At 53.7% G+C, this 21,034-nt stretch overlaps 2 protein-coding genes and 1 long non-coding RNA gene across 3 annotated transcripts; 1 reads left to right on the top strand and 2 right to left on the bottom strand.

The window, feature by feature from the left end:
- Positions 1–97: 97 nt before the first annotated feature.
- LOC114845438 (pepsin A-like) lies at positions 98–2,155 on the bottom strand. The gene is made up of 9 exons (XM_029133439.3): positions 1,997–2,155; positions 1,766–1,916; positions 1,572–1,689; positions 1,380–1,498; positions 1,092–1,288; positions 890–1,006; positions 668–809; positions 490–588; positions 98–388 (listed from the first exon to the last, which is right to left on the bottom strand). The coding sequence occupies exons 1-9, from the start codon at positions 2,050–2,052 to the stop codon at positions 251–253; spliced, it is 1,137 nt and encodes a 378-aa protein (XP_028989272.1). The 5' UTR covers positions 2,053–2,155; the 3' UTR covers positions 98–250.
- Positions 2,156–2,917: 762 nt separating this feature from the next.
- On the bottom strand, positions 2,918–20,608 carry pkd1b (polycystic kidney disease 1b). The gene is made up of 39 exons (XM_041068367.2): positions 20,391–20,608; positions 20,030–20,225; positions 19,754–19,962; positions 19,536–19,654; positions 19,288–19,435; positions 18,932–19,197; positions 18,098–18,856; positions 17,865–17,996; positions 17,622–17,797; positions 17,381–17,517; positions 14,916–17,311; positions 14,698–14,838; positions 14,329–14,469; positions 13,962–14,244; positions 13,767–13,869; positions 13,412–13,691; positions 13,203–13,340; positions 12,970–13,114; positions 12,284–12,898; positions 11,864–12,017; positions 11,509–11,764; positions 11,201–11,396; positions 10,917–11,084; positions 10,708–10,848; positions 10,421–10,631; positions 10,172–10,295; positions 9,387–9,966; positions 9,186–9,300; positions 8,944–9,095; positions 8,469–8,869; positions 8,239–8,393; positions 7,965–8,150; positions 7,706–7,880; positions 7,446–7,628; positions 7,258–7,362; positions 4,620–4,760; positions 4,332–4,534; positions 4,121–4,232; positions 2,918–4,049 (listed from the first exon to the last, which is right to left on the bottom strand). The coding sequence occupies exons 1-39, from the start codon at positions 20,440–20,442 to the stop codon at positions 3,174–3,176; spliced, it is 11,070 nt and encodes a 3,689-aa protein (XP_040924301.1). The 5' UTR covers positions 20,443–20,608; the 3' UTR covers positions 2,918–3,173.
- On the top strand, positions 4,748–7,665 carry LOC129603370 (uncharacterized). Its single transcript, XR_008693156.1, has 2 exons — positions 4,748–6,982; positions 7,176–7,665. It is a non-coding gene; the product is annotated as an uncharacterized LOC129603370 (long non-coding RNA).
- Positions 20,609–21,034: the final 426 nt, after the last annotated feature.

Below are 21,034 nucleotides of genomic sequence, written 5' to 3'. Positions count from 1 at the left end.
TCTAGGACAAACTAGTATGAGATTCTAACAATAAACAAAATACTGACTGTCAGTAAAACACTACAATCGTTTATGATTAAACAAAGCAGTTTTACCCTTTTTACAATGTTGTACTTTTTATTGAACTTGAGGCAATTCCATCAATAAGTAGTGAGCACTTCAGTCTCAGTCATTACTCATTAGTACAATAGATCTGAAAACCATGAATTGTACTTTGGTAAAGTTGCTTAATGACTCCACTACAGGTCGATTATCTAGACCGGGCCAGACCCACCATGTTCTGGGCTCGGTTGAAGATGGAATAGTACTGCCTAATGAAGACGTCACCCAGGATCCACAGGCTGTCGCCGCCGCCGCCGAAGCCAGTGCGGCAGCCATAGTACTGAGACTGTGTGGGAACAAGAGAGTTGTATGAACCGGAGCTACAGTAAAATACAGTCAGCTACATGTAAGACACATATAGTGGCCAGCGGGTGTACAAACATTTACCTGACGGACGTAGGCAGAAGCCGGGAGGGTGAACTGCTGTCCGTGAATGTTGAACGTCACGTCCGGCATTTGGCCGATGTTGTTACAGTTCACAACAAACTGTGAGGAAGACAAGGAAGCTCACAATGATGGATGATACCCAACAAGAAGCCTCATCAGCCTCCTCTCTAGCACTTACATCTCCGTTTTGGCTAGTAGCCCCCACTTGGGTGTTGATGTTGCTGATGCTGCTCTGAGGTCCAACGATCAGAGACGTGCCAGTGTCCACAATGGCCTGGCAGCCACCGCTGCACGCCACCACCTGTCCGTTGACGGTCACGCTGAAGGGAGCAAGTTCCTGGCATTAAAGGGTCTTTGTGGTTTCAGTTTGACGACGTTTTCAATGGGAAGTGGATGTTACCTGTCCACTGTGATCTGCCAGTAGAGGTCTCTGGAGAGGGGAACCCAGGTAATGGCACCAGAGTAGTGGTTGGGATCCACGCCACCAAATGTCACCACACTGCCCTGCTCAGAGTTACTAGAGACGAAAGAAAAGGCACCCTCACTAGAACGATCCTGATAGCTCCAGTAGCGCTTGGGGGTCCACAAGCTGCTGTCCTTACGGGCTCAGGTACACGGAGAACAGGTCCTGGTTGACGAGGTTCTCCTGCATCATGTTGTCAAACACGGGCGTGGCACCAGAGGCAGAAAGGGCCGGGTAGGCCAGGCCCAGGATCCCGTCAGCCTGCATGTACTGCATGAAGGGGGCTTCGGTCTCACTCAAGCCAAAGATCTGGTTTGTCACAGGGAGCCCACCCACCTGATTGACCAAAAGAGCGAGGACTCTGTTAGACGTAGCGGTGATGAGGATTGCGACTTGTTTCCCAGTCTAACATGGTTTTATTTCTCACCGTCACTGTGTCGTATGCCAGAAAACCAGTCATGCTGCCGGTGCCGTAGTGGATGTCGAGGGAGTTGCCGTTGTTTCTGAAGGTGCTGCTGGTGCTGGGGTTAAACTTGTTGTGGTTGTCTGGGAGGACACAGACGTTTATTAATAAAATGTTCGGCCACCCTTTGTGGGTATGTCCTGATACTGTACGTACTGCAGGCTGCGCTGTTGCAGTAGATAGACGGCACCCACAGGTTAGAGGAGCCCGTGTCAAAGATGACCCTAAAGGACTGTGGAGGAGTCCCAATGGAGATGACGCCGTAGTAGGACATCTGCGCGTGAAGACGAGACAGAGGGTTTAGTGACAGCCGAGGGGTTTGTGGGTTCTCCGTCCATGCTGCTACTCACGTCGGCGTCGTTGGTCATGGGCTCGCCGGCCACAGCGAAGCGCGAGTCAAACTTGGACATGGGGTTGTAGGGATACTTGAGGCGATACTCTTCCCAGAGGCCCTGCTCCTCCAGTCTCTCCCTGGCGGTCTTAACCTTGTTCAGAGGCACCCTGACACACCAGAGCGAACGGGTTCAATTCTTTCGACCGCTCACATAGAATGTACTTCCTTTTAAATGAAGCGGACTTACTGGACGAGGCACTCGGACAGTGCCACCATGGCACACAAGGCAAAGGCCCACTTCATTGTGACGGCGACGGTTTAAACTCTGAAAGACACACAGGAGACAAATGACAAACGGGTCAGCAAATGGCCAACGTGATACCTCTATGATCCCACACTCACCTGTGGACTCTACGACCTGAGCGCCCACGGAGGAGCGCCCGTCCTCTTATACGCAGCCGAGCGCCCACGTTATCATTGCGTAACGATAAGGCGACACGCGCACACGTTCCGCCGCAAATAACTCACGATAAGTTATGATAAAGTAACCGCTGACCTCAAGTCAATGTCAATTATACAGTATGATTAAAGGCAGGTTGACCTTAACTTACACTCAATGGTCACAGCAACAGAATAGAGCAACTTGGTTAAAATATCTCGGGTTTCAAGTGGAGGATGTCAGAATTGTAGTAATTCTAGGACGTTTATTACTGAGGTCATAGTGTGAGGTGAAGTCATAATAATGTGCATTGTGAGGTCATTTATGTTAATAAGTTGCAACATACAGTAGTAATACATTAAAACTATGGGCTGCGAGTGATACTTTGCATTTCTGCATAATCCTAAACAATTACTCCTCGATTTGATGTGTATTTTTGCTTTTAAATAGTCAGTGGACCCATTGTGTTTTATCGGAGTGAAGTCACCCGCCGATCATAAAAACCTGAATGCGCTATCAAAGACAAACACTACAGTCAGTCACCTTAGGCGTCCCGGCGATAGCAATGTGGTCCAAGCACTTCGCAGTGTTTCTCCTGCGCTAGGCTGCCGTGGATCGGAACAATAAAATGACCATGGGCCGCCTTATCGCTTAAGGCAAACGGTACGAGTACAGTACAAACAATGCTGCTCTACAGAAACGCATGAAGGAATGGAAAACGCACCCGCATCCAGCCCACGTGTCTTTATTCACCTGTGGGGTACAATTGCACTATTGTAAACAATAGTTGTGTCAATACAGAGTAGATGAGTTAAAAAACTACAACTAATAATACATTTTTAGTCAAACAGTCTCTAACAAGTCTTTAACAAAGTACTACGAATTTGTCATGAAATGTATAATTTCAATCGTGTTTTTTTTTTGGAAAGGTTTCAGAGGAAGACATTTTGTTCAGCCTTCACACTCCCAGGGTGTAAGCTAGTGGTTAGTCCTGTGTGTCTGGTCCCTCAGAGATCCAAGCCTTCCTCTTCACAGGAACTCCATCGCTGACTCGCCTTTTTATCCCCTCCTCACTCCTGGGTCTGATATCTGTCAGCTGTAAACACGGGACAGCTCCTCCGTGCAGGAGACAGGCTCTCTGCGCTGCATCGGCGGAATGAGAGATCCCAGAATGCCACGCTCTCCTCCTGGGGAACGGTCCATAGTCCGGTGAGGCTGTGGGACATGAACTCCGGCTTCCAGCTATGGGGTTGGCTTCAAAGCTGTGTTTGCTGCTAAACACCTGAGGCAGGACTGAATCGAAGTCAGAGTGTGAGTTCTGAGTCTGGAGGTAGATGCGGTTCGAGGGCAGTGTGGACGTATTGAAGGGGAAGCATGATGGGAGGGAGACACGTTGCCGGGGATAGAAGACCCCCGTCTTCCTGCGTCTGACTTCTGCTGGAACCCTTCCTTCATCTTCCCCTTCCTTCACATTTTTTTCCTCTCTGAAGCTTTCAGCAGATTTCCCCTCATCAACAATCCGTCTCCTCCTTCTCCTGGTCTCGGCCTCATCCAGCTTCATTTCCAGGTTGTGGACCTCCTCTGATATCTGGATCACCCGGTCGAACTGAGAGAGGACGGCGTTGACGCAGGGCAGCAGGCGGTCGCCGTGCGACAGGACGCCGGAGGCCGCCTCCGATGCTGACGAGTCTCCGGACGCCGTGGAGAGGACTGAGGACAGAGAGGAAGGGGACGAAGCCGAAGAATAGAAGGACGGGGAGCGGGAGAAGGGGAGAGTGGATGAGGCCGTGGAGAGACGGGAATCCTGGGAGGACCTGGAAGGAGGCGCATCCATGCCCTCGAAGGTCACTCTGTGTCGAAACTGCAAAACAGAGGAGGAAGCAGCATGAAACAACCGAGGGGAACCCTCAGAATCAGCGTTGTACTTCCCACCTCTCTAGCTTTGGTGAGACCCAGCCACAGCTTGAGTCTCTTGATGAAGAACTCCACCATCTCATAGTCCTGGGGTTCAACTGCTGGATGGTACAACTCCGCCCGCTCTTCCCTTTGGGACACAGCATCAATAAAGAACCGCTGACTCACACACCTGTACAGTACTGTACATGTGGTGCACAAAGCTAAACTGAGGATACATATGACGGACCTGTATGTGCGAATGAGAACAGCTCCACAGAGTCTGGCCAGGAGCCAGAACGCCCCGCGTATCAGCAGCAGCCCATAGACTGGACCCACGGCCGGGTGCGCTCTGCACATTCTTCGGAGAGCGCCTCGGCCTCGCAGCGCCGACAGCGCCGACACCCAGGCCTCGCGTGCAGACGGGAAGCCTCCCAGCGAACGGGGGAGAAGCTGCAACCAAGACAAAGGCTGTACTGAACACGTTCCCCGCGTTTTGGATTAGGATGACGTTGGGTGGAGCTTCCGCTGCGCGTACCGCATCGCCAAGGTGAACGCAGAGCAGCAGCAGCAGCAGCAGCAGCAGGAGCACGGCGAAGGCCCACAGCTCCCTCCAGGCTCCGCGCAGCACCCGGCCCATCGCCGCCCACCGCCGCACGAAGCGCAAGGTCCGCAGCGCCTGGGGAGGAAACGCGTGGATAAGTAGTAGAACAGCAAGTATGGTGTTAGAGTAAAGATGATTTACTGACTGATTTATGATTTTGTTATTATGATGTTACGTCACTCACAAGGTGATTTATTGTTTGTTACTTATTGTCATTATGAAGCATATATGGGTTCAATGTTTGAATCCTGTGAGAAACAGGAACATGTTATGCTTTGCTGGAGTTGCATACTGCACACAGACAGAAACAGGGAGTGGTTGGGGCTGCTGACTTATATTGAGTAAGCTGGAAAAGCCAGAAAAAGCTTGCACCAAGCAGAGCTCGCCGGAGACCGAGTTGAAGTTGTTCCTGGGTGAAGCCCTTACGACGCTAAGACCTCAGGGCTCCCCTTGCAAGTAAAACGAAGTTGTAGCTTGTTGTGCTTTGTTGTCCTCGTCTCTCAGCGTATGAAAAGTGTTGTGGCTACTTTAGACCCAACATTACTGGGTCTTCCCTCCATCGGCGTCGATGACAAGATCCCAGAGACGAGCAACACAGCAAGTAAAAGAGTAAAAGCGTATTCTAGGACACGCATCGCAGTCTGGGATGCACATTAAGGACAGTTAGAGTTGGCTGAGATCGGGTGAGGCCAAGTCTTGTGACTTGCCAAAAGCCCACCGGACTCACTGTTAATGGAAAACCTGTTCTTGTGTCTGGGACACATTTAGAGAAGGTTGTCTGGGGCCTAATAAAACCAGAAATAGTTTGTTGTCTGAGACTTAATAGGTCCGGAGAGAACAGTAGATCGACTGGGACCTGATAAATCCAGTGGAAAGGAAAACCGGTTGTTGGAGTGAAAGTGTGTGATTGTAAGTGTGAAAGTCACCAATTGACGTACAAGCGGCAGCACTGGAGGAAACCCAACGGTGTTAACACAATCCAGTAGTCTGTTGAAGTACACAGTGTGGTGAATTAAGGATGAAGTTCAATAATGAGAAAAAATAACAGCCTGCCCTGGAAGGCGATGAGAAATACATGTAAACGAACGCAGTTACAGTATTAATAGCTATGAAATGTAGAGAGCAGGCGGAAAAGAGGAAGAGACATATTCAGAATAAGCAAAACGAGAATCGAGAACAAGCTTGACTGCAGGCAACTCCCTACCAACAACAATTACAGTAAAACAAGCTTTGATGGCTGGCTCCCTCCCCCAACTATCTGACTTTATCAGAAAACACAATGTAAATCACCAAACTGATGGAGTTCAGCAGACCACGAATTACAAGAAATGTACAAGAAATTATTAAAGGAAAGAAAAAGAAGGTAACAGCAGCATTTGGCCTTTTTGGAACAAATGAGGGGGTGAGAGCTATGACAACAGTCGACACTTGCATTCCTCACTCACACACCAGTTAAACCAGTTACAACCAGATGAACAATTGTGGGACTAGCTGATCCTAGTAATGCTTTTTTCTCCATCCCAATAGTGGAAGACTCACAGGAATGGTTTGGTTTCACCTATCAGAAGGAAAAACACACTTATCACAACAGGGGGTTTGTGATAGCCCAACAATCTTCTCACAAAAGATAAACAACTGTTTAGCAGATTTTGATATGCCTCAACACAGTCATGTTCTGGTATATGCAGCTCTATTTGCTCTATTTGAAAACCTTCACAGAACAGGGAACAAGGGCCCATTGTCAAAGTTACCAAGAGCAAAACAACAAGTAACATTTTTAGGACATGACTTGAAACCTGAAGGAAGGCTATTAACAACAGACAGGAAGAAATCCATCCTAGATGCGACGAAACCAACAGTTTACACAGAGAGCCAGTATGCTTTCTCAACACTCAGGTATGAGCACTTCTACAGGAGAAGTGTCAAGTCAGTAGAACATGCAGCATTGTCCACAGCACTTCTAGAAGTCGTACTGCTACCACGAACCCTAGCAGTCTGCAAATGCGCAGCACATACAAAGAGTAAAAACACAATTTCCAGAGGCAATTCCAATAATTCCAGAGGTTAATTTCAGAGGTGTTCTGTCGCCACAGGATTCAGCCATTAAGCTCATGGCAGTGATCTGCGCAGTTATTGTGTTCATCTTCTTTGTTTTCTATGAGGGAATCCTATCAATGGAACGTCACGATGGACGGCACAGAAACCGGACCAGGGGATGGTCACTGGACACTGGTTAAGGACTGGATCTGGAAAGACCTTGAAGCTGAGCAATCGCACCCATTTAAGACCAACATGTGGTATCGTCATGTTAAAGTTTTAGCCAAATCCTACTGTCTAACTGCTGTGTAATGATGCATACATTGAAAATAGGAGACTAAGTGATGTACTGTTGATGGTTCATAGTAAATCCTTATAATGAGGAAATGTTACAGTAAATATGATTTATTGACTGATTTATGCTTGTTGTGCTTTGTTGTGTTTGTCTCCCAGCGTATGAAAAGTGTTGTGGCTGCTTTAGACCCGACGGATGGAAACCAGCGCTGCGTGATGAGGAACCAGAGTGGAGCTTTACCTTTAGAAGCAGCAGAGTCAGGAGGACGGCAGCGCACTGAGAAGACCTCTGCACCCGAAGGGCCGCGCTGTGGAAGCTGATGAAGCCGTCTGGCCGGGACTGAAGCTGAAGAGTCGGACAATGATCTCACTCGATGTTTGGAGAGAGTATTCGTCTTAGTCTGGGTTAAAACCGGTGTCGTTTTCTACCTCGGAAACGCACGAAGCGGCGAGCGACAGGAAGGACAGATGCAGAACAGCTGTTGCCAGTGACAACAGCGCCAGGAGCAGCTGGAGCCAGTGTTTGCACTGACGCAGGTACTGAGCGCGCTCAGTAGCCAGAGACCACATCTCTGCGAAGAAGATGAGCAGAGCAGCTACCAGGAGAAGAACCTGCAATAAAACATTAAAAGAGCTGTTTAGAATTGAATACACGTATTTTTGTTACAAAGGATTTAGTGAATTGTTACCATGAGCGCCCCCTGTAGGTCCAGTCCTGAGGCGGATGGAGGGATGAGGAGTGGATAGATAGAGAGGGAGGGAGTGAGTGTCTGTGCCTCGTTCCATGCTAACTGTAGAGAAACACACACCAGTAGGCCAGACTGTCTGTGGTGCTGTGTGAAGTCGACAGAAAGCGTTTTAAACCTGAAAGAGACGAAAGCACAGTCAAAAAGGCACCGATTTACTCATCACTGGCGCCTGAAACGCAGCGCCGGGGTCGTCGCCTACATCTTCCTGCTCCACCGGGCCACGCGCAGCCCGGCGAGGAGCCGCCGCGTCGCCTCGCTGCTGTTCCCCAGGACGAGGCCGCCCTCGCCGTGCCGCAGCCGGGCCGACCCGACGAGGCGCAGGGACGGGTTCTGGTGGAGGTGTCGGACCAGGGCGCCGCCGAGCCACCGCTCCGCGTCCGACCAGCTGAGAGGAGAGGCAGAACACAGCTACGGTGATGTCATCGTTACTAACCACTGCATTTAAAGCAGACGTCCGCTCGGTGGCTCCTTACTCTCTGAGTGACGTGAGGTTATTGCCTCCAGGGGGCGCCGCATGAAGGCCGCGTCTGACCCAGGACTGCAGCCGCCTGCCCTGGCTCTGCCCCACGCTGTCCTGGTAGTTCACCATCAGCACCAGCATCACAAAGAACAGCTGGCCCACGCAGCGCTGCAAATGGGGAGCGTTTAAAGGCACCGGCTGAGTCTGGGAGCTAAAAGCTGTAAAGCCCGGTTTGGCTCCTACCCTCATGAGGGACCTCAGCGCTTGGACCTTGCGGGCCTCCTCTTTGGCCTGCAGCAGCCCGAAGCCGCCCGGCGGCCGCACCTTCCTGCAGCGCTCCCCGAGCGCCCTCACCGCCGCCGCGTCGCGAGCCAGCTGCTCCTCCACCTCCGGATCCACGGGCCGCCACACCGCGGCGCAGATCAAGGCCCCCGCGCACACCTTGAGGGGCTCCAGCAGCACGGCAGAGGCGAGGAAGGCGCACAGGGCCGACACCAGCCACATGAGGACCGCGGGTCTGGGGAGGAAGCTGCCGTAGAGCCCGATCACGGCCAGGGAGGTTCCCAGGAGGACGGCGAGCAGAGGAGGGGCCGCACACAGAGCCCAGGGGGGCAGCGAGCGGCCGGGCGGACCCCGAGCCACGCCTGTGGACGAGAAAACACAAGTCAGTGCTTCGGGCAGACGCATTGGGACGGCTGGGCCACCGGAGGGCTCGCACCTATGCGCGTGGAGAACGAGGAGCGCGCAGAGTCGGGAGAGGGGCTCGGCAGGAAGGTGCTGGCCACCGAGTCCACGGACAGCGCGGAGGGGCAGCGGCGGAGCGAGGAGCGCAGGGAGCGGTCCGACCAGCTGCTGCAGGACGAGCTCCAGCTGCAGGGGAGAGGGAGGGAGGGCGGGTGAGGCGAGGGGAGGCGGAGTGACGCGACGCTGCGAATCCGAGTGAGTCCGGAGGACGCGTACGCGGGGGAGAGCGAGGACGGGGCCGCGGGCGAGTCCCAGCCGCTGTCCGAGCTGCCCGGGGTCGACGCCGCGGGGTCCTCTGATGCCGCGACTATAGACGTGAGCAGGTCCTCCTCTGGCACCGAGGACGAGCAATCCATCAATCAAACAAAGAAACAGGCCATTCACACCTAAACACAGCGACTGTTCACATCATCTCACCAGACAGAGTCAGAAACGTTGCCAGACTGTGCTTGTGACCTTGGGCCTGGTTTGCTGTCACGGTGAGGACCTCCTGTCCTGGAGCATCAGGGGACTTATTAAAGTCTGAACTGCCTTTTAAAAATTGATATCTGGAGGAGGAGGGGGCGACGGGGCCCAGCTCCAGCAGAGCCTTTTTCCTCCTTAAGGGCCGTAGAGCACCCACAGCGGGTGGAGCTGAGGCCTCGCTGTGGCCTGAGCTCAGTGGCAGATCGAAGAAGCTGTCGCACGACCAGGCGTCTGCTTCCTCACCGTCACGCGCTGCCTGTGTCTGGGGAGCCAGGCCGGAAGTAGCCCAGAAGTCCAGGAGGCTGGAGTCGATCCCTTTGCTCTCCAGGAGCTGGAGACAATAGCAAGAAGGGTGAAGATGATGACGCTGATGATACTGTATAACGTGTCTGCAGCCGGTCACGCTCACGGATGTAGAGGTGTCTGGCAGAGATACGAAGGACGGGCTGGAGAGCCCTGATTGGCCGAGGTAGATGTCCATCTCCACGGAGTGACAGTCGGGCGAGGGAGAAGCCAGCATGTCCACGGTTACCTAGGTTACGCACACAAATACAGTCCATACAGAACACACATTGGTTACATGAGCCTGTATCAGTGCATGCTGAGATCCCACTCATATATCATTAGCAGAAATCACTCCACTGACCTCCAATCAGCAACACGTCACGCCTCTATTACAACACGTACTCTCACATTAAACCGGTCCACATCTTATGTAATGCCAGGCGCCGCAGTACCTTGCTGGGAGATTTTCTGAGCCGGAAACCGAGCAAGCACTGGAGAGGGAACGCCAGCAACGCCAGCGTCATCCCCACGGCAACCGTCTCCGCGTTGAGCAGCAGGCGAGCCGACACCGGCCCGCTTGGGCGACAGAGACGCAAATGAATGCCGTGACAGAATCTACAGTACAACAGCCTCCGGGACATCTTTTGATAAACGCTACAATAAAACAAAAGAGTGGCTGCAGCTGTGACGTCATCTCCTACCTGTGGCCCTCGGTGCCCACGGCCCCGTACCAAAGAGCCCCCAGTGCCAGGTAGAGGTGCAGGGTAACGGCGCTGCACACGACCCGCTGACCCCTGGTGACGCAGCTGTGTGCAGGACGCGCCCACAGCGACAGCCACGCGTGGCGCTCCATCATCCCGAACCGCAGCTGGGAGGCGAGGACCCTGCGGAACTCACAAAGCTCCTCGGGACCTGAGCAGAAGGCATCTGAGTCACTACTGATGAGTTACCGACGGCGGCCGCCGCGATGAGGAGCGGAGGGGCTCACATGAGGCCAGGACCTCCCTCTCCACGGCGCCGTTCCCCTCGCTCTCCACAGAGAGCCAGTCGTTCAGGAGGAAGAAGTAGAGGCGGTCCGTCTGAGCGTCCCACACCACCACGTGCTCCAGGTACCAGGAGGGGTCCAGGCCTGCATTCAAACACATAGTCTGAAAACTGACTAAAGGGTCAAAATATATGTAGAATGACTATACTCACCTGTATTGTCGTGCCAGATCCGAATTTTCCAGACTTCTCCCAGGTTTTCGTCCGTCTCCAGTTGAAACTGGTCCAGGCCGCCCCGCTGGAAGGCTCCGTCCCTCTGCAGATGGCGAGAGCCGCTCTTGTTCACGCCATACAGGCCGATGCCAACATGTGCGGAGGTGCCTGGTGGGTCGCACCACAGCGCGGAGGGTTCCCATTATTTCTGCTTTACGGCGCTGCGAATTCACTTGCATTCATTCACGTTCACATTCGCGTTCGCTACATCATCGCCGGCCGACCTGCTCCGCGCCTCCAGCCGGTCTTGACCAGGACTCTGTAGTGGTACAGCCCCGGGCGGCCACATAGGGGGACCCGGCTCTGCCTCAGGTCGTCCAAGTGGTCCAGTTTATGAGCGATGAGGCCCGCCACCAGGTGAATCAGAACCAGGACGGCGCACACGATCCCTGGTACCACGCTCTGCACAGGACCGGCAGACTGCAGAGAGGGAGGGCGAGAAGATGGAGAGAGAAGAATCCTGAGACTGATGGAGAAATAAAGTTGTAAAATCGATTTAAAGTGAATTGCTAGTGAAGTAAATTGACCGCACCGGCTGCAGAAGAACAACAGCTCCAGGATGGAGGAACAGACTGGCCCCAAACATGGTGAGGTGCTGCGTGAGGCAGTGAACCGTGTGGAGCGTGCTGCCCTCTAGCGGCCGCAAACCCTCGCTGCTCCATCGCGCCTCCTGCGGGTTGTAGTACCGACACACGGAGCTGAACGCGCACAGGGACAAACGCACGGATTCGCCTCCACCCGACAACGTGGCCACGTTCACAGAGAGACGCTCGTCGGTCTCGTTCAAACTGATGAGATGAAAGTAAAAAAAAAAAAAAACATTTTCTTTTGCATCAAATCAAGCAAAGAGACAGAATAGTGCGTTATAGTGAGGAGCTGTGACTCACAGTGGGGAAAGGAAGACAGTCCTCTCTGCGGAGAGGCTCTGGGCCGAGAGAGTGAAATCCCACTCTCTCACTAGGGAATTATGGGATGCATTAGCCTCTGGCCCCGAGGAGCTCACTTCCACCTTGACACGTCCCAGCGTCACTCGAGTGCATCCTAAAAGACACGCAGAGCCGCTTGGATACAACTCGACTTAATAAGTCATGCACAAGTTGCAAATACAGTAAGAATAATTAATAAGCTCACTTTTATCACACAACGCATGGCTTTACACGTCTGAAAACGTCAAGCGTAGCTAACGTCAAAGTCACAGTCAATAATTAAAGCAGCATTAAAATGATAGAGGATGCAGCGTGTTTATGATTTGAAGCATGTATTTCGTAGAATACGCAGTATATAAGGAGAGAAATGACCTGCTGCACCTGGAGCCCGGCTGAAGCTGAAGGACAGGTACAGGCCGGCGTTTTCACCCAGCTCGTCTGGAGCCGTGACGGTGAAGTTCAGCTGCTCGGTGGCTAATGTCACCGCGAGGCACGTCCCGCTCCCAGCGCCGCCCCTGTTGTGCAGGGCCACCCGTATGGCCTGCTCAGGCTGCAGGTCTCTAATGTGCACGGGCCGGCCTTGCGGAGTGGTGATCTCCATGGCGACCACGCCGGTGGAGATCGGAGGACCGGCTGCAGCGGGCGAAGGGCCGGAACCCGCTGCTCCGTCCGCGGCAACCAGCACCTGCACCACCTCCGTCCTCTGGCTCCTCAGGTGGGCGGTTAGAGAGTCGGGAATAGAAAACAGACACTGAGAACTATTGGATGCGTCAGCCGGTGAGTTCTGCCACCGTCTGGGTTGGTTCAAGTGGCCGGTGCACAGGAGGTCGGAGGGATCGCCACGGAAACCGAGCGTAGTGATGTAAGGGTTGGAAAGCAAAAGTGGGGCCACGCCAGCAAACTGTGACCTCATCAGAGAGCGCATTAAGGCGCCAGTGTGACTCAGTGCTGACAGGGCGACCGATGAGTGGAGGCCGGACGCTGCCAGAGTGCTACCTGCAGGCACAAAGCGCAGCATTTACCCATTAAGCTTCTGTTCAAAAGCAGAGAAGTGCAATTAGCAGCACCTAAAATGTTGAGGATGTTTCCTCCGGTGCGAACCGCCGCCGAAGCGCCGGGGATCAGCTGGTCCTCCATCAAACCGATCATCTCCCCCACAGCTCTCAGGAGCTGCTTGTGGCAGTTTTCACACACCAACTCAGCGGGGACGTTCTGGGGATGAAAACGGGAAAAGGGAGCATCAGCCCTCGGAGTTTGAGGCACTCCGCGCTTCAGCTAGCAGTCGGGGGTGACAACTTACAGTGGACTGAGCCAACGCTGAACTGATCTGGTCAACATCCAGCATGGAGGACAGGGGAAGAGAGGTCAGGGCCCGGGTCACGGTTTCCCTGATCGTCCTCCTGTCCATCAGCTCCGCGCCGTTTAGCGTAGCCTGCATCTGTGGACGCATGGACAAAGGCTAGTAATGAGAGGCTACGTGGGCCGGGCTTGGTCCGGTAGCGGCTCTACCTTGTTGAGCTGAGCCGTGAGCACCGTGGAATAAGAGACGATCTCCTGAGGGTCGCCACGTTGCACCAAAGCCCGCAGTTCCTTCTGGCTCCTGCTTTTAAGCCAGTCAGTGGCACCTTGGCTCCACGCGGGGTTCTCCATGCTCAGCGTTTTGCTCAGAGCCGTGACCTTTGCCCCCAGATGATCTTCAACCAGCAGCACAGCAGTGACGACTGAGCCGGCGCTGCCCTGCCTTTGAGTCCCCATTGGAAGCACGCTGCTGAAGGCTGAGCGGATGCCCCTGGGAAAACAGAGGCACTGGTACTGAGGCGGCCACCGCCTCTACAATCGGTTATCAGCTGAGGTTCATCCTTACCTGTATAAAAGGAGCATGGGACATTCATTACTAATGGGGTGGCACGGCGCCACCTGTAGGCTATATATCAGCTGAGAGGCCTCGCTTTCATCATCTTGCCACCCTGCCGACAGAAAACAGATGTTAGTGAGGCCCAAGGAGCTTCTGCTGCTGCTGAACTGAACAGCGTCTGATCATCTGATGCCACGGCGTTACCTGAGCAGTTGTACGTCACCACCGTCTCCAGCAGACGTATATTTGACTCTGGGCTCAGATCACACAGGCCCCCGCGTGGCGGGCTGTTAGGGAGGACAGAGAGGCTGGCGACGCCCCACCGTCCTCTGCCCAGCTGGGACACATTCAGAGTGAAGGTATAGCTCAGTCCCGGCTGGAGGACCCCTGAACGCACCACCAAGTGGGGCGAACGCCTCCCCGTAGACGTAGTGATGTCATCGAGGTCAAGAATCCCACCAGCCTGGCTTTCAGCTCTCCACGTGTACTGGGAGAAAACACATGGAGAGAAAAATATGAACATTCAACTATTTTACCCAGAATGCCTCGCAGCACTTTGAAGAACATTGACCTGAGCACTGTCGCCACACTGTCCACACTGTCCAGACATGATGAGGGCGTTGGTGTGAGTGAAGAGGTGGGAGGAGGAGACGACCGAGCAGGAAACGCACTCCAGCGTCACAGGAAGCACGGGAGCCGGAGTCACAGACACCTGAAGACAGGCAGGTGCTGCACAGTGACTCAAGTGGTGTTCGCGTCATCCGACGTTAACGAGGACTAACAATTTCATAAGCAAGAGCCACAAACTCAAACCGTGAAATATGCTATTCATAGTTTTTAAGCACCATTCAAAAAACTTGGCCAGAAGCTAATTTCAAACTATTTCTTCACCAACCGACCTTTATGGCCGTTATCAGCCCACTAACATGCACACACTCACTGTCTGGCTGGCTGACGCTGGAGTCCTGCCTGTCTTGAGGACGGTGAGGGTGAAGGTGTAGACTGTGCCCGCATGCAGCTGGGAGCTGAGCACCGTCATCGTTGTGCTTGATTGACTAAAGAACTGAACCTCTGTAGAGCTCTACAAATACACAGGAGTGTTATTGGTCAGCATCAGAGCGTTAAAATTCCGGTTGCGTTCACATGAGGGTTGTTTACCGGCGTGACACAGGTCCATTGATATTGCAGCGACTCCCCCTCCCCCGGCTCCTCGTCCGGGTCTTGGGAGTCAGATCCGTCCAGGATGAGGTCGCTCAGGCTGGACCAAAGTCTGAACGAGCCTCCCTTGATGAGCGCCACCAGCGGGGAGTGGACCACCGTGACGGTCGCCCTGCTCTGGGCAGATAAAGGGCTTCCCCGGAGGGAAAGTGTAAAGACCAGGCAGTGCCGTCCCACGCGGAGAGAGTTCTTCGGGAGCGACAGCGACGGCGACGCTGCGTCTGCTTCACCCCTGAGAACGGTTCTGCTCCCAGAGGCGTTAGCGCAGTCTGAGCCCGCGTACACCTCCCACAGGTACGCCGGCTTGAACGCAGAGCAGTTAACGGTCACGCTCGCTTCAAAGAAACTTGGTCTGGACCTGAAGATCGTAGTCCGGCTCTGGACCAAAGAGGCCTGAGGGCTGGAACACGGGAGCTCCTCCACCGTCACGTGGAGCTGCGTGGACACGTGGCTAACGCTGTTCACAGCTCGGACCGTCACGCTGAACTCCCCAGGGCGGTGGTAAGTGTGACTGACGAACTTGGATTCTGTCACTGTGGCTTCGGTGAAATCGCCAAAGTCCCAGTGGTACCTGAGGTTACTTCCTCCGTCTACTGTGGCGGAAAACCCGACCGCGCGTCCAAGGAAGCTTCTTTCTGCATCACAGAGCAGTTGGATCATGGTCACAGGCCGCTCAACCGCGATGATCTCCGTTAGCTCGCGCGAGCACGCGCCGTTGCTAGCTACCACGCTAACAGACAGCCACCCGCTCTCTGCTGGAGTGAAGGACACCTCCTGGCCCGTGAGCAGCGCAGGCCCCGGCCCCGGCCCCGGCCCCGGCCCCGTGCCGAACGTCCACGTGTAGGTGACCGGACCCCCACGTTGGACCTCTGCCCTAAAATGAGCTCCCTTTAGCGCCTCTAGAGCAACGGAGCGGTTAACTAGACTCAAACCGCCAACTCGCTCCATGACCAGAACGTCGGTCGACAGCTCTTCACTGCTGACCTGGTTCCAAACCCTCACTGTAATTAAGTTGCTCCCTACTGGAAGAGTTGAGGTTGTGTATTTCCCTTCGACGCGGCTTTGACTATGGATCCACTCGCCGTTTCTTACTGTTACAGCGAAGCTTACGTTGCTTCCTCTGGAGATGGTCGGAACAAGCGTCACCTCCTCTTCAGCGCACAGGAGCGGCTTGCTAACGTTCAGATGAAGGCCTTCGACCCTGTCCTGTGCCACCACCCTGTGGGAGACCACCTGCCAGCTGATGTCGTTGGAGACGTTCAAAGACACCTGATACGATCCAGAATGTGGGAAACTGTGGGAAAAGGTCTGGTTGGTGGCAATAAATACGCTGCTTCTGGGATCTAGAAGTGTCCAGTCCCAGCGCAGATCACTACCCTCAGCAAAGACCCCGCAGAGCGTAACGGCAGTGCTCGAACTGACATAAAATGGAGCTGTGATGCCTTTTATTTTGAAGTCCACCCCCTCGACTGCCTGCTGGACAGAGAACCGCTCTGTGGCGTTACTCTGGCTGAGGACATTCTGAACAGACACTGTGACGAGGCAACTGCCCAAATGTGTGAATGTGTGAAAAAGAACGGGGGCCTGAGTCGTCAAGGGCGACGAGTCCGAATCCACATACCAGAGGTATTCCAGGTCTGACCCCACGGATGCGGACACAGAGATCTGCACCAGCTTCCCCAAAGCCACAGCGTTTGACTGGGTTTTAATCTGGACACTCGCTACGCGCTCGACTGCCTTTAATGACACAGCGGTGGTAGCCTCGCCTAGCTTGTTTGAGGCTACCAGCTGAACTGAAATCTCTCCAGGGGTTTTGGCCAACAGACGGAAAAGCTCTCTGTCGCCTGTGGTTTGCTGGTTTACCCTGCTTTGCACAGCAAGCCAGCGATAAGAGACATGGGAGCCTTTGGCAATGGAAGCAAGGAATCGCAGCTCCTCTCTGGTCGGCACATATTTGTTGTCTGTGAGGCTCGAGCACCGGATCCGAAGTCCGTCTAACCTCTCAAACACCTCTACTGTGATAGACCGTTCCACTTCGCTCACAGCGTTTGAGGCGCTTACGCGTGCTGTGTAGGTCCCTGGGGAATGATAGACGTGTGAGACGGGCCCGTCTGGGTGGTTCACCCGCTGGGACCCGTCGCCAAAGTCCCACGTGTAGAGGACAGAAGCTGCAGAGGGCTCTGAGGAAGCTTCCAGGAGAACGGCCTGCTCGACCACGGGCACCGGAGGCGAGGCGGAAATCTGGATGTGACCGAGCCGACGGCGGACGTTTATCTTCACAGACGCCTCCGTGCTGTCGTATTCGGTGACGACTCGAACATGAAGTGTGTAGTCACCTGTACAGAACAAACTTAAAGTTAGAAAATCATACGTTCACTGTCGCACCTTTATTTACAGTCGTTTACCTGGGGTGGAATAGGTGTAGTTCACTGAGTCCTGGACATACGCCTGCTTGATTTGTCCCTCCATGAGTCCTAACACGGTCTGACCTGGAGCTGGGCGGCTGGTGGTCATTTTGCCACGTCTGTCCCCGAAATCCCATCTATTAGACGAATACACCATGAAAACACACCCAAATAATAGAATACAGTAGGTTTTATAAAACCAGGCATGTGTAGTATTCTTTTCAATGCGTGACACCTTTACCTGAAGGTGACAGGCGCGGAGACGTCTGCTTTCACCCTTAGGCAATAGGGGTGTGTAGCGTTGGCCGCTACGACCTCGCTAACAGACAGGAACTCGGGCTCGGCCAGCAGAGTCGCGTCGTCGACCGTCAGGAGCAGCTGCAGGCTCTGAGAACTCACCGGGTTGGATGCAGAGACCTGGCAGAGGGGTCGAAGGTCACTCCACCCGCTCGGTCACAACCACGAACACGCCGACGCTTCTCACCTCGAGCCGATGCTGAGCGGGTTTCTGGAACAGCGCCCTGTACGACTCCCCCTCGTGTGCAGAACTCTCTAGGTCGTCAGTCACCCATCGGAACTTCGCCGAGGAGCCCTTCTCCAGCTGAGCGTTGAATACCTGTAACACGAAGCCAAGAGGATATCAAGTAAAAAGATGATGTCACAAACCATCCAAATCCAGAAAATCCATTTGTTTTGGTGATTTTCTTTTATTCTCACTTGTGAAATGTTCACGAGCATCCTGGTGAGTCCGCGCGGCTCCACGCTGAGCCCTGCCACTGCCTCGTATCCACAAACAGTCACACTCAGACTCTCTGAGCTCTCGGCATCCATCGCGGTGATGTTCATTGTTTGGACCCCCACCGAGGCCAGCGACAGAGTCACAGAGGAGTACCAGGCCTCGCCGAACGGCCTCTGATCATGGGGCCAGGAGGAAGTGACCTCATGGGGGAGCGACGGAAGAAAGGGGACCCCGGTCTGCGACACCGGGGCCGACCACGAGCTCGTGGCACCCGCCCCAGACGAGGCCGTTATCACGATGTGTGTTAAGAGGTCGATCTGGATGTGAATGTGTCTCTTTGCATCCGGTAGGGGATGGATCACACTGAGTCCAAATTTAGGGCTCAGACTCAGGGAAGGACCGACGGTCATCAGACTCAGAGCCGTGGTCGCTTCTGTATGGGTGAGGCCAAACGCGTCTTCTTGCTCAGTTCCTCTGTGAAGACTGTCCACGTACAGCATCCTCAGATCACACACCACCCCATCCACCCACTGGCCTGCTGGAGGCAGTGATGTCAGGCCTGCCCTCCACCAGCCTCCTCGCTCTGCCCCCATGAGGGAGAGGTAACTCTGGCGCCACGGTGAATTTACAGAGGCCTCGCTCTTTAGGCAGTGAAGGAAGGCTCCGGAGGCACGAGTGTGCTGCACGGCCACCACGTCATCCGGGTACACCGTGATGGCTCGATCTGGGAGAAGCACCTGTGAAAAACAGCTGAGAAGTGAGAAGAATCATCACAGCTACAGCAAAAAGTCACAACCAGCAAACAAACTGACCTTCGTGGTTTTCAGTTCAGAGCTGGGCTCTATTTCCAGAGGCAGGTCTGCCACCATGTGGTAGAAGGGCGGCGTCTCCAGGTACCTGGGAGGGGATTCAAAGCCCCGGACGGCCGCCGCAGTGTCATAAGGGCTGCAGGGACTGGTGGTAGGGACACAAGTGTCCAGCAGGGGGCACCAGTACTGGCCCGCGCTGCAGCCTCCTGTGGTGTTACACAGCGGCACTGCTGTGCAGCAGCTGAAGGGGTTAAGAAGAGAGCTGCAACCTAAGGAGCAAAGAGCAGGTGGAGTCAGTGGAGCAGTACAAGTATAGTGGTATACTGTAGTATAACTGGCAACTGTGAGCAGGGCTGCACCTGGAGGCACCAAGTGGAGGTTGGGGTCACAGTAGGGTCGGAGGATCTGGACCCGGGCCATAGAGGCCAGCGGGCTGGGCCTGACGACCAGTTCTACTGCTACCAGCTGACCGGCATGACTGAACCACAAGCCGGGAAACAGCAGCAGCTGTGGGAGAAAAACGATTATGTATTATTTCCTGTAAAATAAAAACAAGAGCTCCAGGATCCTTTTGTTTTATCATCTTGCAGCGAAGATGTAACCTGACCTCCACTGTGTCCTGTCCAGTGTCCGGAACGCTGAGGAGGGGGAATATCTGGGTCTGAGGGTACACACCACTCATCAGAACCAGTCCGGTGAGGTAACTGTCTGTAGTCGGCAAAACGCCTGCAGGAAGAGAAAGAAGCCGCGATCACTTTCCGTTCGGGACACTTACCAGTAAAACCAGTCAACAAACGATTAGTGACACTAACAAGTGCCTCTCACCAGTTATTAGGCTTTCGCAGAGGAAGTGGAACTGTCCAGCACACGGTGTTCTCCTCCCCGGCCCCAGTGTTCCCAAGGCCATCACAGTGCACCCCCCACCACTGTCACTGGGTCCAGCCCACCCTGCATGACCTGATGTCTCCAGACCTCCACCCTGGTCAGACCCCCCTCCCCCTGAAGTCTTAAGCCAAACCCACACAGTGGTTTCCCTAAACAGGAAAAGCCCATATAAATCTATATATAAGTAGAGAATATACTATTATTCATGGGACTCACGCTGGGAAGGAGTGATGGAGGAAGTTTTGTAGCTCCAGGCTGTTGGCAGCTGCCAGGTCTCCTCCGTGAACATCTTTGCACGAATCCCAGGCCTCAGGAAAGGACGATGTCGTCCGGGAAAGCCAGTAACACCGCAGGCTGGACAGGTGGACCCGAGAACCCTCTGGACAGGGAGCGTTCTCCGGGGAGACGCGGTCTATGAGATCACAGCATTCCTCAATATACAGTAAGACTCAATAGACATCTGCAACCGACTGGCTCATGGTTTACACTGCAGCACAAACAACACCAGTCGGGACGCGGCGACTAACTCCGAAATCCTCATTTTGAGTCAATTAAGGATGAAAATCAATTGTCTCACCTCCGGGTGTGAATATCAACAGCGCCCAAAGAATCCATAGTGTGTGTGTCATTTTGCAGAATAAATCATAACCTCCTTAGAATGAAGGAAACCTCAGCATAGCATTAAACACGTGTGTTGTCATCGTTTCCTTGCCACTGCCACTAACAGCTCTTCTTCTCATCCTCGGTCTATGTGTTTTGTTACACTTTTTGTCACACCTCCCTCCTCTAGCACCACCTTCCACCCCCCCCTCGTCCTGCAAACACACTATGAGTTATGGTGCCACTCTAAAGGCCTCTCCGCTCTCTGTGTGAGCGCCTGGGTGACTTCTATTTGGTTTCTCAGCAACAACTATATAGCAAAGTGGACAGAGGAGCTCAGCTCAGCTCATTACCATGTTGTAAAACCCCTGGCTCTTAAAAGAAGGAGTCAGACTCTCTTAGTGCAAGATGCAGCTAATGACAGATACAAGTCAAAGGGTTGGATACAATTTTTAGGATTTTAAGTTAATTTTTGATTTTGCCATTAAGAGCGAGTGGTGTCTGATTTGAATTGCAAGTTCTTCCTTTTCGCATTGTGCTCACGGCCTGTTGTTCTCACCACTGACCAAACAATGGCTGTGACGTACATGCATAAAACACGGAGGCTGCTTTAAAAGAAGG

This window comes from Betta splendens, chromosome 19 (assembly GCF_900634795.4).
Source record: "Betta splendens chromosome 19, fBetSpl5.4, whole genome shotgun sequence".
NCBI classification, from domain to species: Eukaryota; Metazoa; Chordata; class Actinopteri; order Anabantiformes; family Osphronemidae; genus Betta; species Betta splendens.
Note: the sequence above shows the minus strand (reverse complement) of the source record. Positions and strands in the feature narration are given on the sequence as shown.

What these genes read in the sequence shown, in the direction of transcription:
- LOC114845438 (XM_029133439.3), bottom strand. Translation starts at nt 2,052, where the DNA reads ATGAAGTGGGCCTTTGCCTTGTGTGCCATGGTGGCACTGTCCGAGTGC. An exon ending in TGGCATACGACACAGTGACG is followed by an intron (nt 1,289 to 1,379) that starts GTGAGAAATAAA and finishes TTGGTCAATCAG; the next exon opens with GTGGGTGGGCTCCCTGTGAC. An exon ending in CTACTAGCCAAAACGGAGAT is followed by an intron (nt 589 to 667) that starts GTAAGTGCTAGA and finishes TCTTCCTCACAG; the next exon opens with TTTGTTGTGAACTGTAACAA.
- pkd1b (XM_041068367.2), bottom strand. Translation starts at nt 20,442, where the DNA reads ATGACACACACACTATGGATTCTTTGGGCGCTGTTGATATTCACACCC. An exon ending in CTACACCTATTCCACCCCAG is followed by an intron (nt 17,312 to 17,380) that starts GTAAACGACTGT and finishes TGTTCTGTACAG; the next exon opens with GTGACTACACACTTCATGTT. An exon ending in CCGCTTCGTGCGTTTCCGAG is followed by an intron (nt 7,363 to 7,445) that starts GTAGAAAACGAC and finishes CCGACTCTTCAG; the next exon opens with CTTCAGTCCCGGCCAGACGG.